Here is a 12,777-nt window from a genome sequence, read left to right as displayed (position 1 = left end):
CCATTGCCCTGAAGATAGGTTGGGCCAGAGGCAGTTGTGAGACCCTGGGTTGAATCCTCAGCACCACATTAAAAAAAATAAAAAGATATTGTGTCTATCTTTATCTTTAAAAAATAAATAATTAATTAATTAAAAACAAAGGGAATGTTTGGGGCTGATGATCACCAGTAAAGGAAACAGAAACAACTATGAGACAGTTTCATAAACCAGGCAGTACTTTGTGTATCAGGTGCCAATTTCTGAAGGCACAAAGATAAGGCAGCGTTCCTGCTATTGAATAGTTCATGGGTATTTTTGTGGTGACAGAGAAGTAAACAGTCTTATTTTAGTATGACAAATGCTTTCAGTGGTGACAGTGGACAGATGGAGAGAAGTGTCACTGCCTGTAGGAGACACCTCTTGGGTAGACACCTAGCAGGGTCACGTCATTTTGTGTCTTTACAGTATTCCTGTCTGGTACCAGGCTGAACTGTGTGTTGGAGGTTCAGTATGGAGGGCGTTGGGCTTCCCTGCTTCATGGGCTTCTAAAGAGAGAGATTGCTGGGCACAGTGGAGCACCCTGTAATCCCAGCTACTTGGGAGGCTGAGATAGGAGGATTGCAAGTTCAAAGCCAGCCCAGCAATTGAGCGAGACTCTGACTCAAAATTTCAAAAAAGGACTGGAGATGTGACTTGGTGGTAGAGCACCTCTGGGTTCAGTCCCCAGTATCACCACCAAAAAAAAAAGAAGAAGAAGAAGAAGAATGGAGACACTTTAAAAATAACCATTGTAATTTAATGAACATAAGAACTGCAAATATGAGAAACACCTTGAAAGAAACAGACAAGAAGCTGAGATGAGGTGGAATGTGTGAGTGTGGGTATCTGTGCAGCTGATGATTTGGAGTGTCTGAGTGTGGGCATCTGTGCAGCGGAGCTGTTTGACATAGGGCCTCTTGGACAGAGAGTAACTTTCAGGCTGAGACTTGAAGGAGGGGCTGTAGGTCTTTTTGCATCACAGCTCCAGAAGCGTAACCCACATGCACCCATGAGCCAACTCTTCTCCCAGCTGAGCATGACATCCTGAGGTTCTGCATCCCTTGCATCTGGTGAAATAGAAGTTGCATGAAGGTGCAGAGTGTGGGTGGGGACAGTGTGGGCAAGTATTCAGAAAGCATTTTGAACATCTTATATATGATACCTGGAAGCTTACCATGTCACTGAGTTGATTAAATTTAATAATTTATCAGTTAATTATGTTTTAAGGTGACTTGAGGATTAGACTTTAGAACTGAAATGGCTTTCATAATTTACTGGTAGGATAAACTAAGAAGAGAATTAGGCAGGGTGAGAAAAATGGTACTTTTTTCCCAGGGGAATGGAAGAGGTAGAGCAGGTTTATGGTCCTTAAGATCATGAAGGATGCTCTCTCTCTTTTTTTTTTAATTTATTTTTTAGTTGTAGGTGGACACAATACCTTTATTTCATTTTTATGTGGTGCTGAGGACTGAACCCAGCGCCTCACCTACACTAGGCGAGCACTGTACCCCTGAGCCACAACCCCGGCCCCATGAAGGATGGTCTTCGAAGCCTAGAGGGCATGAGTCTGCTCTCCAAGCAGAGGGGGATTAGGCTGACTGAGGAATGATTTCTTGGGAATGTGTGGTCTAAACACAGGTCCCCTCCCTTAAGTCTTGGAGTTTCTTCCACCCTGGCCTGTCAGGTGTGGAGGAGGAGCCCACGTGCTCACGGGCCATGTTCCCGTCTGCTTTCTAGAGTGGAAGTGTTGGAAACAGGCCCTCAGACTGTGGGCCGACATTGGGAGACATAGTGTAACTAGTGTCCTGTCTTGAGAGACACCGGTTGTTTGCCAGAGGTGGCCATTGGCACTGCACGACTGTGCTGTGAGCAGAGAGGTGGTGGGGGAAACAGACTCCTCCTGGTGGGGTCAGCTCCCTGCCCCTCCTGCCTAGTGCAGGTGAGTCTCTGCCAGGAGGGTGCAGTGAGACGTTCTGCTCCAGGCACACAGAGTACATGTGTTGCCTCCAAGCAAATGAATTTCATGCCTTTTGTTTTTGCAGTTTCCCAAATTAAATTAACCTAACCTAGGTAACTATGTCTGCAGTACCAGGGGTAGAACCCAGCCGCCTGCTTGCTGGGCAAGCACTCCACCCCTGAACCACACCCACATTCCTATGTGCTTCCTGTGTAGCTCATTTTTTTCCTTTCCAAATTATCCATTTAATTAGAACACTTTTTAAAAATGGGGGAAGTGTTGCCATTGTCTTGCTTGCAACTTGATTTTGAAGTCCTCTTTTCCTTCAAATAAGGCTCAGCTGCTGTGCCTGGCCTGCCCTGCGTGGTGGCTGGCATGCACTGCTTTGAGATCAGGGAAGTTGCAGCAGTCCCTGTTCTCCTTTCCTCCTCCCTGTGCTGTTGCCCTCACCTCTCCCACTTCTCACCCAGACGCCCTTGTCTCCCAGCCCTTCGCCTTTCCCAGGCAGTCATGTCCTACCTTCCCCCACCCGGGCTGGAGGCAGCAGCTGGCAGTGTGTGTTGAAGGAGGTGCTGGGTCACAAGAGGCCAGGTGTGTGACCTCTGGACGTCCTTTTCTGGGGCATGAAATGAAGAGATAGGACCTGATCACTGGCTCACAGAAGACCCCTGGTCTTGAAATCCCATTTATGGTAGAAATGTCATCATTCTGTAGTCCCCTAAGAGGAGTGAACTCTCTTTACATGCCTTTAGTGCTTTGACTTTCCTCTTTTAAACCTCCTGCCTTTTGTCTGTTGTAGCCCGATGATGATCATCACTCAGAAGATCACCAGTTTGGCTTATGAAATTCATGATGGTAAGAATTCTGAAATTAATTCTTCATTTCTGAATATAGTCCCATTCAAATAATCTTTTGCTTGAGATACTACCACAGTTCTCTTCTCCCCGCAGAGTGCCAGGACAGCATGCGGTGAGGTGGGGGTTTGACGGGGGGTTTGACGGGGCTTGGGCTGCCCGAGCAGGCTTGCTGCCCTGGTGGCTTCTTTGTTCTGCTTTGTTGGCTTGTTTGCAGTCCTGCAGTTGGAACTTGGAGCCTTGCAGATGCCGGGCAAGTGCTGTACCCTAGAGCTACATCCCAACCCTACCTTGATTTTTTTTTTTTAAATATTTATTTTTTAGATGTATGTGGTCACACAATATCTTTATTTCATTTTTATGTGGTGCTAAGGATTGAACCCAGTGCCTCACGTGTGCTAGGCGAGCGCTCTACCACTGAGCCACACCCCCCAGCCCCCTACCCTGATTTTTAATTCAGTTCAGCAACAAAAAGTGAAGTAGCAGATCCAATCATTTGGCCCACGTTAGTGACAATTTAAAATACAAAGGAAAGAGACTTTGGTTCTAAATCTACTTTCATTTCTGTTTCATCTCTGCCTTGAATTTATATTAAAATTTTTATGTTTTCCTACCCCTCCCTTTATATTTACAATGCATAGGTACATATTTACATACACTTTTAGGGTAAGCATTTATATATTTTATTTCAAATGGACGTGTAACCATAGGAAATGATAGCAGTTAGAACTCTGAATCACAGAATTTAGGCTCTGGTTTCTTTGGAGATGGAAGAGTGATCCCTGGAGCCCCGTGTGCCCCCTCCACCCAGCCTGTGCCCACTGCAGCCAGAATGCACTGTACAGTTAGGGGCCAGCCTTGACAAAGCTGTGAAGAGAGGGAGGGTGTTCCTCTTCTACCCTTTGGCTACTGACAAGCAGAATCAAACGACTTAGCTTTTTGGAGGAATAGAGGGAGAGAATAGATGACTTTCAAGGAGTCTCAAATACTTGTTTAATCAGATGTGTGTATTGAACAGCAACTCAACGTCTGTCCTTCTGATGTGGAGATCTGAGGCAGGGAGAGGCAGAACTGGCATCTGAGTCTCTGTGGGGTGGTGGCAGCTGAGACAGAGATGGCCTCTGAGGGCGGCACATTCCTGTTTCAGGTTTCTCATATGTAAAGTCATAGTTCGAGATCCCCTTTGGAGGATCTTTTCAAGGGATAATAGCTGATTTATATTGTCTCACGGGTTCATGTCCTCAACAGTGAAGTGGGTAGTGCTCTCCAGACAGGGTACTAAACCAGTCATGAAACTTTAAGTTATCTTTGGGTGCTGAGACTTCCACATCCTGAATCATGCCCAGGACTCTGGGAGGAAAATGTAGGAAAGTCAGGATCAGGGATCTAATTTTATTGGTTTAGAAGCACATGAGAATATATATTCAACTCAGAGCTTTTAAAAAAAAAAAAGCAGCAGAACTTCATTTCCTGACCTGTTCTTTTAGTTATTTCTTTGGAGCAGTTTAGATTTTGTTTAGCCTTGGCAATAGTTGAAGAGTTTAGACTTCAAAATGGTGCCCCTGCAATCTGCCTCAGTCCATTCTCCTGGTCTCCTAGGCTGGCCCTGCTGCATCCATACCCTGCCACTTGATGCTCACGGGGCAGAGGGTTGGCCCTCTGGCCTGTTTCCCCAGCAGTCTTACAAAGGAGGGCCTCCTCATCTGTGTGTTGGGGACACCAAGCCCATTCAACTCACCGTGTCATTGAATTCATGTCTCATACTTGCTACAGTGAGGATTCCAGGCAAAGTTGATCAGAATCAAAAGGACTTGTAGTGTGGTCTGGAGGAAAACAGGCTCAGGTTTCCAGGAGTCCCCAGTGCAGTTCCAGAGGATGTGCTGGATCCCCCAGCAGCAAGTCACAGCAAGGCCTGAGAAGTGTGGCCTGCCGGGGAGTTCGCTAGGACTCGGCACCCAAGGCTTTTAGGGACCAGTCACATAGGCACCCAGAGGGCAAGCAGGACTTCACAGTAAGTAATATTGTTGGCACAAACTGTCCAGATATGAGGAGCATTGGTCTGTTCTTTTATTCTTTTGGAACTGGGAATTGAACCCAGGGGCACTTTGCTACTGAGCCATATCCCCAGACTTTTTAAAATTTTTTTATTTTGAGACAAGGTCTTGCTAAGTTTCTTAGAGCCTCAACAGCAGAGACTGGTCTCAAACTTGTGATCCTTCTGCTTCAGCCTGGGATTACAGGCATGTGCCACTGCATCTGGCATAAGAGAGCATTTATATTGGTAGGGACATTTTGCCAACTCAGTGAGCCCTAGGTCCATCTTCTTACCAGTAGGCCTTTCTGAGCACTGCAGGCTCAGCAGGTGGGGCCTTTCTCTGAGTCTCTGGTCTTTTTTCAGAGGCCACCCTGGGGCAGTGCTCACACAGGCAGCCTCAGGAAGCAGGTGCTCTTTGGTCTCGGAAACTGCTAGACGTGATTTTCAGACATCTCGTCACCCTCACAGGATTGGTGATGAGATGAGATTTTTTATTTGTATTCTTTCTCCCTCCCTCTCTTTCCTTCTGGTTTTGAAGTATGCGTATGGCATTGCTGAGGCCTCAGGTAGATGAGGTCCTGAAGATGTGCTTGTTGCCTGGCTGCGGGAGTGTGTGGCATGTTTTCTCTGGCGCCTCCCAGGAGGACCGTGCAGTGTTGCTGGGGCCTGTGCCTGGCGTGGGAAGGCGGGGAGCCTTGTTTCCTATCAGATGCAGGCTGCATGACTTGTACTAGGTTGGATTTCTGGCTTTAAAAACTAGCATCTTGTCTTTAATCTGTTTTTGGTCATTCTATTTAAGTGCCCAATTTGTGAACTGAGAAGGGAGGCTCAATTCCTTGTACAGGGAAACACAAAACACAGAACGGGTCTAAGAGAATCTCCTTTAAGCCCATTTCTACTTTCCTTGGCTCATTTGCTACTCTAAAATGATAGTAGCCTCCCCGGTCAGGATAGCAAATCAAATGGACACAGAAGCCCACGACACCAAAGGCGTGGAAATGCTGACAAAACAGCACAAATATGACATGGAGCATGGCTTGGCTTCCCAAACGGGGCTGTTACCGTGGCCCCTTCCTGGTAAAAGGAGCAATGTCCCTGCCCACAGAATGGTAAGGAGCTTTTCTAGAAAATACTGATCCTCATTTCCAGAGAGAGCCCTTGGTTTCTTTTTGTTTTTAAGAAAATGGTAGACAGGGGCTGGGGTTGTGGCTCAGTGGTAGAGCGCTTGCCTGGCATGTGTGAAGCTCAGGGTTTGATCCTCAGCACCACATAAAAGTAAATAAATAGAGATATTGTGTCCACTATAACTAAAAAATATAGAGACTATTAACAAAGAAAAAAAAGAAAAGAAAAGAAAAGAAAGAAAGAAAGTGATGGACAGCAGTGTTTCTGACCTGGGGAAGAAAGCAGAGTTTAAAGTCCCAGAAGTCTTCCGTGGCTTCTTCCGGACCACTGTTCACCTTTCTCTGGTCTACAGTTTTAAGGTTTTTTCCTTCTGATTACAAAATGTAGGTATATATTCACTGAAGGAAATTTGAAAATGCAAATTAAGTCCAAAGGAAAAAATAATGATCCTTTGTGTCTGTCTGCCAGAGCTCTTCAGAGCCAGAGCTGCTTTGTACTAATGTTTCCTTTGTGCTCTTAGGAAGCCTGGTTCTCTTTAAAATATTTTTGTTGTTGTAGTTGGACACAGTACCTTTATTTAATTTATTATTATTTATCTGTGGTGTTGAGGATCGAACCCAGTGCCTCGTATGTGCTAAGCGAGCACTACCTCTGAGCCACAACCCCAGGCCCTAGTTTTCTTTTTATATAATTATCAAAAATAAATGTGGGGGCTGGGGTTGTGGCTCAGCTGTAAAGTGCTCGCTTGGCATATGCAAGGCCCTGGGTTCAATCTTCAGCACCACATAAAATAAATAAATAAAATAAAGGTATTGTCAACTACAACTAAAAAATATTAAAAAAAAAAAAAGTAAATGTGCAGTTATTTGCCCATTCCCTAATTGTTGTATACATAGGTAGTTTCTTTTTTTTTTTTTTTCCCTATTATGTACAAGGCTGTGATGATCCATAGTGCATTTCAAATCACACCTTTGTGTCATTTCCTTACATTAGAGTCCTGGTGCTTTTTTCCACTGGTGGAGAGGAAGATGACATGGGTTTTTCTTAGTAGTCCATTTATTTTTTATTTGTATTCTTTCTCCCTACCAGAATATAAGTGCTGCAACACTTATATTCTATTTTCCTCTGCTTCCAGTGCCTAGGATAGTTCCTAGGCATTTTAGGTTCCTAGGCCATAGGATAGTTCCTGTGGCATTTTAAGACTAACAATTTTCTTCTTATCTTTGTTTTGTATACACACATAATAATATTAAAATGTATTACATAATTGAGATCATGTTATATGATCACATTTTCATTGTTAATGAAATTGCAAATCTGTCATCATCATTAATCATAAAGGTAGCATTTTATACATTAACTGAATGCTGGTTTCTTGTATGGTTTGTTTTTCATGTTTTCCTGTCCGCCTTAATGTGTTTTGGTTGGTTTGGTTTTGATTCTTAAGGGTATGTTAACACTGTATCATGTTTGCTGTAAATATTTCCTAAGTCTGTTATTTGCTTCTTAATTTAGTCCCCTTTTGGTCTTTAGATTGGATTTAGGGTATATATATTTTAAAGGATATAGATCTAGTAAACTGATATGTAGTCATAGAAATAACTTCCTATTTGGGAAGAAATATATTTGAATACAATTTTGATTTGAGTTTCTGTTCATTGGAGTCATGTGGGGTAAGGAAATTATTCCTTGCTTTATGTTGAGATTCTACTTTGTAGCACAGATGTTTAGTGATTTAAATCATCCAACAATCAAAAAAAATTAAGGCTGCTTTTTTGAAAAGTCATAGCGTTTACTGTTAAGAATAATACATTTGTAAGTTTAAACAGTAGCAGCATGGGTCTGGGCCTGGGGCTCAGCAGGAGCACACTTGCCTGGCATGTTTGAGGCACTAGGTTCGATTCTCAGCACCGCATGTAAATAAATAAAATAAAGGTCTGTCAACAACTAAAAAATTTTTTTGTTTAAAAAGTACTAGCATATCAGAATTTTTAAAATTTAACAAGTTTCCTTTAGACAGCAGTCATGTTAGTGGCTTTGTTTGCTGACAGTGTGCTGTTTATCTTATACAGACCTGGGTGTGTTAGACTGCATGATGGTCCTTTCACATGTTTGAAACTGTTGCCATGAGAAAGAAAGGGACAGTTGTTGAGAATATAGCATGAATTTCAGGTGATGTAAGCATGAATGGGGAAAAATGCCCTCTTGGGAGAATTCATAATTGATCTAATTACCTTTGTTTGTTTCTCAGGGATGGTTCGAAAGGATGAAGAACTGACTCCATCACAGAGGGGCTTGGCTGTAAGGTTTGTGCCTTTGTATTATGTCCTGCCAGGTTCGCGGACCACCTCTGCCTAGAATATGCATTACTTGTGCGGCCAAGGCTTCTTGGTCTTTCTAGAGTTATCTGGTTCAGGAAAGCCCAGGCAAGCCCAGGCTGCTTCCCTCTCCTACCTCCCTGCCACTACACATTGCCATGTGAGACTAGCTCCCCTAGACCCTTGCCCCCGGGTATTCATAGAGTACACAGCTCCTGTGGACCAGGAGGCCGTCTGCTAAGTTTTTCTCCCTGGGACTCTTGAGTTCCTTTAATGCGGATGATAGTATGTCTCCCCCGTAGTAATTATTAGTAGTAGTCGTAGCCACCATTCGTAGACCAGTAACTTGATAGCAGGCATTGGCCAAGACAGAATATATCAATATAACACACAGATGCCACATTTTGAAAAAATGAAGGACCATTCAGATATTGCTTATTGTTAACTTGAGACATTAATTCTGGCGTAGGCTGCTTCTTCATTTGTTACCAATATTCTGTCGCATAATCTAAAGAATAGCTCAATGTCTGGCAAGGTCTGTCTCAACTAATATAGTTAGAGATCAGATACTCATTTTACTTAAAGAAAAATTTCCTATAGAATACTTATTCCTGAGTCTTCAGCTGGTAAGTACACATCTACTAGCAGAATGAGATGACGTTTGTGACAGTAGACAGACCTGTAACAGATGTTCCCCTTGGATCCCAAGGAGCATGCCTTTAAAAAATGTTCTGTTTTATAGATAAAGAAATTGTGGTATATATGTATATGTATATGTATATATGTATATATATATATACACACACACACACATATACATACATACATACATACACATTGGAATGTTACTCAGCCTTAAAGAAGAATGAAATTATGGCATTTGCTGTTAAGTGGGTAGAACTGGAAAATATTGTGCTATGCGAAATAAGACAGTCCCAAAGAACCAAAGACCGAAAGTTTTCTCTGATATGTGGATACTAATTCACAATAAGGGTCAGGGGCTAGGGAAGAATTGAGGTAATTTGGATTAGACAGAGGGGAATGAAGGAAGGAGAGGGGGCTGGGGCGTAGGAACGATAGTAGAATGAATCGGACATTATTACCCTATGTACATATGACTGCATGTAGACCTGTGTAACACTACGTCATATACAACCAGAGAATGAGAGGTTGTATTCCATTTATGGATGTTGTGTCAAAATGCAAATTCTTCAAAATTAAAACCCCCCTCCCAAAAAGGAAAAAAAATCAGCATTTAAAAAAAAAAGTGTTTTATTCTGATATTCTCTGTCTTGTTACCAGTACCCAGCTCCTCGGGGGCACTGACTGATGAGGATTAATTGGATCTGGTTCTCCAGCCTTTCTGAGTTCCTGATCCAGCACCCTGTGCTCTGTTTCCCCTTTCCCTCTTGAATAGCCACCTGACGGATCCCCAGACCTGGTTCAATTCAGCTCTCCCCCTGCCTGAACAGTGGAGGGAGCTGGGGGAAGACCCTGGCTGTGGCTGTTTTGGTTTTGAATCTGTCACGGGCTGTCAGTGCCATCCTTGGTTTCCGCAGCTCTCCCTCTCCTGTGACATTACATAGTCTCCTTTCTCCCAGACTCCCCAAACTTTATTTTTTGGAGAAAATAAAAGCAACTCTACTTTATTCTACGATCCCAGAGCCTATTAGGTGGGCTGGGAACGTGGCTCAGCAGAACTGTGGACCTGCACGGGTGGGGACCCATCCTTAGCACCACAAAAACACAAAGCAAAAGAAAGTGCCCCTCAGAACCGCCTGAGATCTGAAAAGAAATTCTCTACTTTCTTTCCTCGAGCCAGGAATTAAGTGTCTGTAATCCACTGTTCACTTCCACACTGACTCTGCCCCGTTCCTCCTCTTTTCTCCCCCTCCGTGTGGATCATTCCCACCAGCCTAAGGGAAGAGGCTGGCTTCAGGGTGTTCTTGTTTACATGCCCCCACCCCCTTTCTCTCACCTGCCCCTCCAGTCAGGTTTTTGTCCCCGTTCTTTCCACGTTGCTCATAGTCTTAGCAAATTTCACTGTTAGCTTGTTTTTTGAGGTGCTCAACCATTTGGTGGTAGTTGCCTGCTGACCCCTGACTTTGAGATGCCCTCCTTGCCAGCCTTCCAGGATACTGCATCATGTGATTTTCCTCTTCCGTCTCTGTCCCTTCATCTCCTGCACTGTTGGTGTGCTCCACGACTCAGGCCAGATATCTCATGTTTTTCCAGGTGCTCACCTGCAGCCCAGTTCCTCTGCGTACCACCTACATGTTGCTGTCTCTCCTGAGCCCCGGCCTCATTATCAGTGTCGCTGCACTGACAGTGATAGCCGCGTTCAGCACAGAACTCTGGTCTGTCTCTCTTCCTTCCCCCACTCCTGTTTCTCACCATTGTTGCCTTGTAGTTAATTACAGTGCCCGCCATCACTGGTGCCTTCGGGGGGGATTTTCTTAGTATAAATCCACTTTACCAGTGAGTCAAGGTCCTTTCGACTTGATATCCTCCTGCCTCTTGAACCTGACCATGGCTCACCATTCCCACTGCTCTCAGCTCTGCCCAGACACTCATTTTCTACTTGGCAGGTTTTCTAACTTAGTCTCCCTATTTCCCTAACTTAGTCTTTCTATTTTCTTTCCTGTCCTTTGTAGCTTCCTTTCCACTTAGCAGCCAGAGAGTCTTTATGTGCTTTGGGTTATATTATTGCCTTTCCTGATGAAAACCTCCAATGGTTTCCCATGTAATTTAGAATAAAATTTCAGACATCTGACCACAACACATAAGGCCCAATAGGAACCCAGAGCACTACCACATTTCTTTTTTTTTTTTTTCCTCCTTTCCTGGTATTGCAGTTTGAACCCAGGGCCTTGCACTTGCTAGGCAAGTGCTCTCCCAACTGAGCTACATCCGTAGCCCTGTTTATATTTTTTATTTTGAGACAGCTTCATTCTAGGTTGCTAAATCTGGCCCCAACCTGATATCCTCCTGCCTCACCCTCCCAGGTCACTGGGACGACAGGTGTGTACTACCATGCCTGACTTCAGTGCACTCTTACCTCTACAGACCACCCTATCAAAAATTCCTTCCCTACCCTCCTTTCACTTTCTAGCCCCTGGTATGTCCTTGATTTTCTTCCTAATATGTATTACTGTCAAATTTTACACAGCATTATTTAATTGTCACACTCCCTCTCCCCCAAACATAAAGTCATTAAGGACATGAACTTTGGTTTGTCAGTCATCTGAAAACCTATCACCTAAGTAGTGATTTACTAATTAAAGTGATTCTTCCTTCAGAGACATTTGACAAGGTCAAGAGGCATTTTGGATTGTCTCAACTGGTGGGTGGTGTTACTGATATCATGTGGGTACGGGCCAGGGATGCTGTCAGACGTTCTATGTGCACAGGACAGTCCCCACAATAAGGAATTATTGCCAAAAAATGTCTGTAATTCTAGGGCTGAGAAATCTTAACGTAAGACCACGCATAGCTGGTATCACGTCAGCATTGATGGAATGAAAGAATGAGTACTTGATTTTGTATCATAAAGAAGTATCACAGTCGGGCTTCAGTTCTCATTTTAATAGCAGAGGTTATGTCAGTGCACAAAACTACTCATTCAACATGACAATTGAATGGGAATCACTTCAGCAAGTTTCCTGGTTAAGCGTTTCTCCTGTCCTTGTGCATTGCAAGACAGTACTTTGACTTGGTGAGATTGAGCCGTGCTGGGTCAGCCTGACCCAGGTTTGGGTCTAAAAGAATTGATGCTAAGAGTGGAGCTGTGCAGCCGGGGGACATGGAGTGTCTATGTTCCTCAGAGATTGCAGGTGCCTGTCCAGTGTTTGGTGCGGTGGGAAAGTGTTTTGTGTCAGTATTATGCAGGACAAGCCAATGGCGAATGCTAGAAACATTCTCACCCATCAGCTTTGAGCTCAAAGGGGAAAATATTTAAGATTCCAAATACTTAAATGTACAACAATAATTCTGAAAAAATTATAAAAGGAGTTTTGGCTGTTCATCTAAACAGTGTCAAAGGGCAGGATGTAGTGTGTTGTTCTATAGGTTAGTTTTACATAAAAATAATACACACACACACACACACACACACTCTCTGTCTCTCGTTGTCCAGAGTGTGTTTTTAAGAGCGATCATGTCTCATTTAGAGAAAAGATTATAGCTTGTTCAAGAACACTATTCACTGCCCCCAGGTTCTTCTTTTATCTGTGATGGTTTGTAACTAGCAGCAAACAGTAGACTTGCTTAGTAGAACTTGTGTTAAGAAATAAACACATATGCCCCTTACTCATTTATATGATAACGTGTAGTCTGTAGTTGTCTGTATTGAGCACTCACTTTTACCCTGCTGTTTGCATTGAGAACCAGGATGCTTGGTATACTTTGGATATCACATGCCATTTGGATAGGCCTCAAGGCAATGAAATTAAAAATGTTTTCAGATGCACT

At 43.6% G+C, this 12,777-nt stretch overlaps 1 protein-coding gene across 5 annotated transcripts in view; it reads left to right on the top strand.

Annotated features, from left to right (window-relative positions):
- Positions 1–12,777, top strand: part of Mboat2 (membrane bound O-acyltransferase domain containing 2) — a 130,887-nt gene that overhangs the window by 92,718 nt on the left and 25,392 nt on the right. For all 5 annotated transcript variants that reach the window (XM_046441212.2, XM_058578348.1, XM_046441214.2 and 2 more), the window contains 2 exons: positions 2,775–2,830; positions 8,241–8,295. In XM_046441212.2, the coding sequence (XP_046297168.1) occupies positions 2,775–2,830; positions 8,241–8,295 (111 nt within the window). The remainder of the gene's footprint in view (positions 1–2,774; positions 2,831–8,240; positions 8,296–12,777) is intronic.

The sequence above is a fragment of the Marmota monax genome, unplaced genomic scaffold, assembly GCF_021218885.2.
Source record: "Marmota monax isolate L192 unplaced genomic scaffold, Marmota_monax_Labrador192_F-V1.1 WCK01_AAM20220418_F8-fsc00010, whole genome shotgun sequence".
Taxonomy (NCBI): Eukaryota; Metazoa; Chordata; class Mammalia; order Rodentia; family Sciuridae; genus Marmota; species Marmota monax.
The sequence above is the reverse complement of the archived record's forward strand: the minus strand, read 5'-3'. Positions and strand labels throughout refer to the sequence as shown.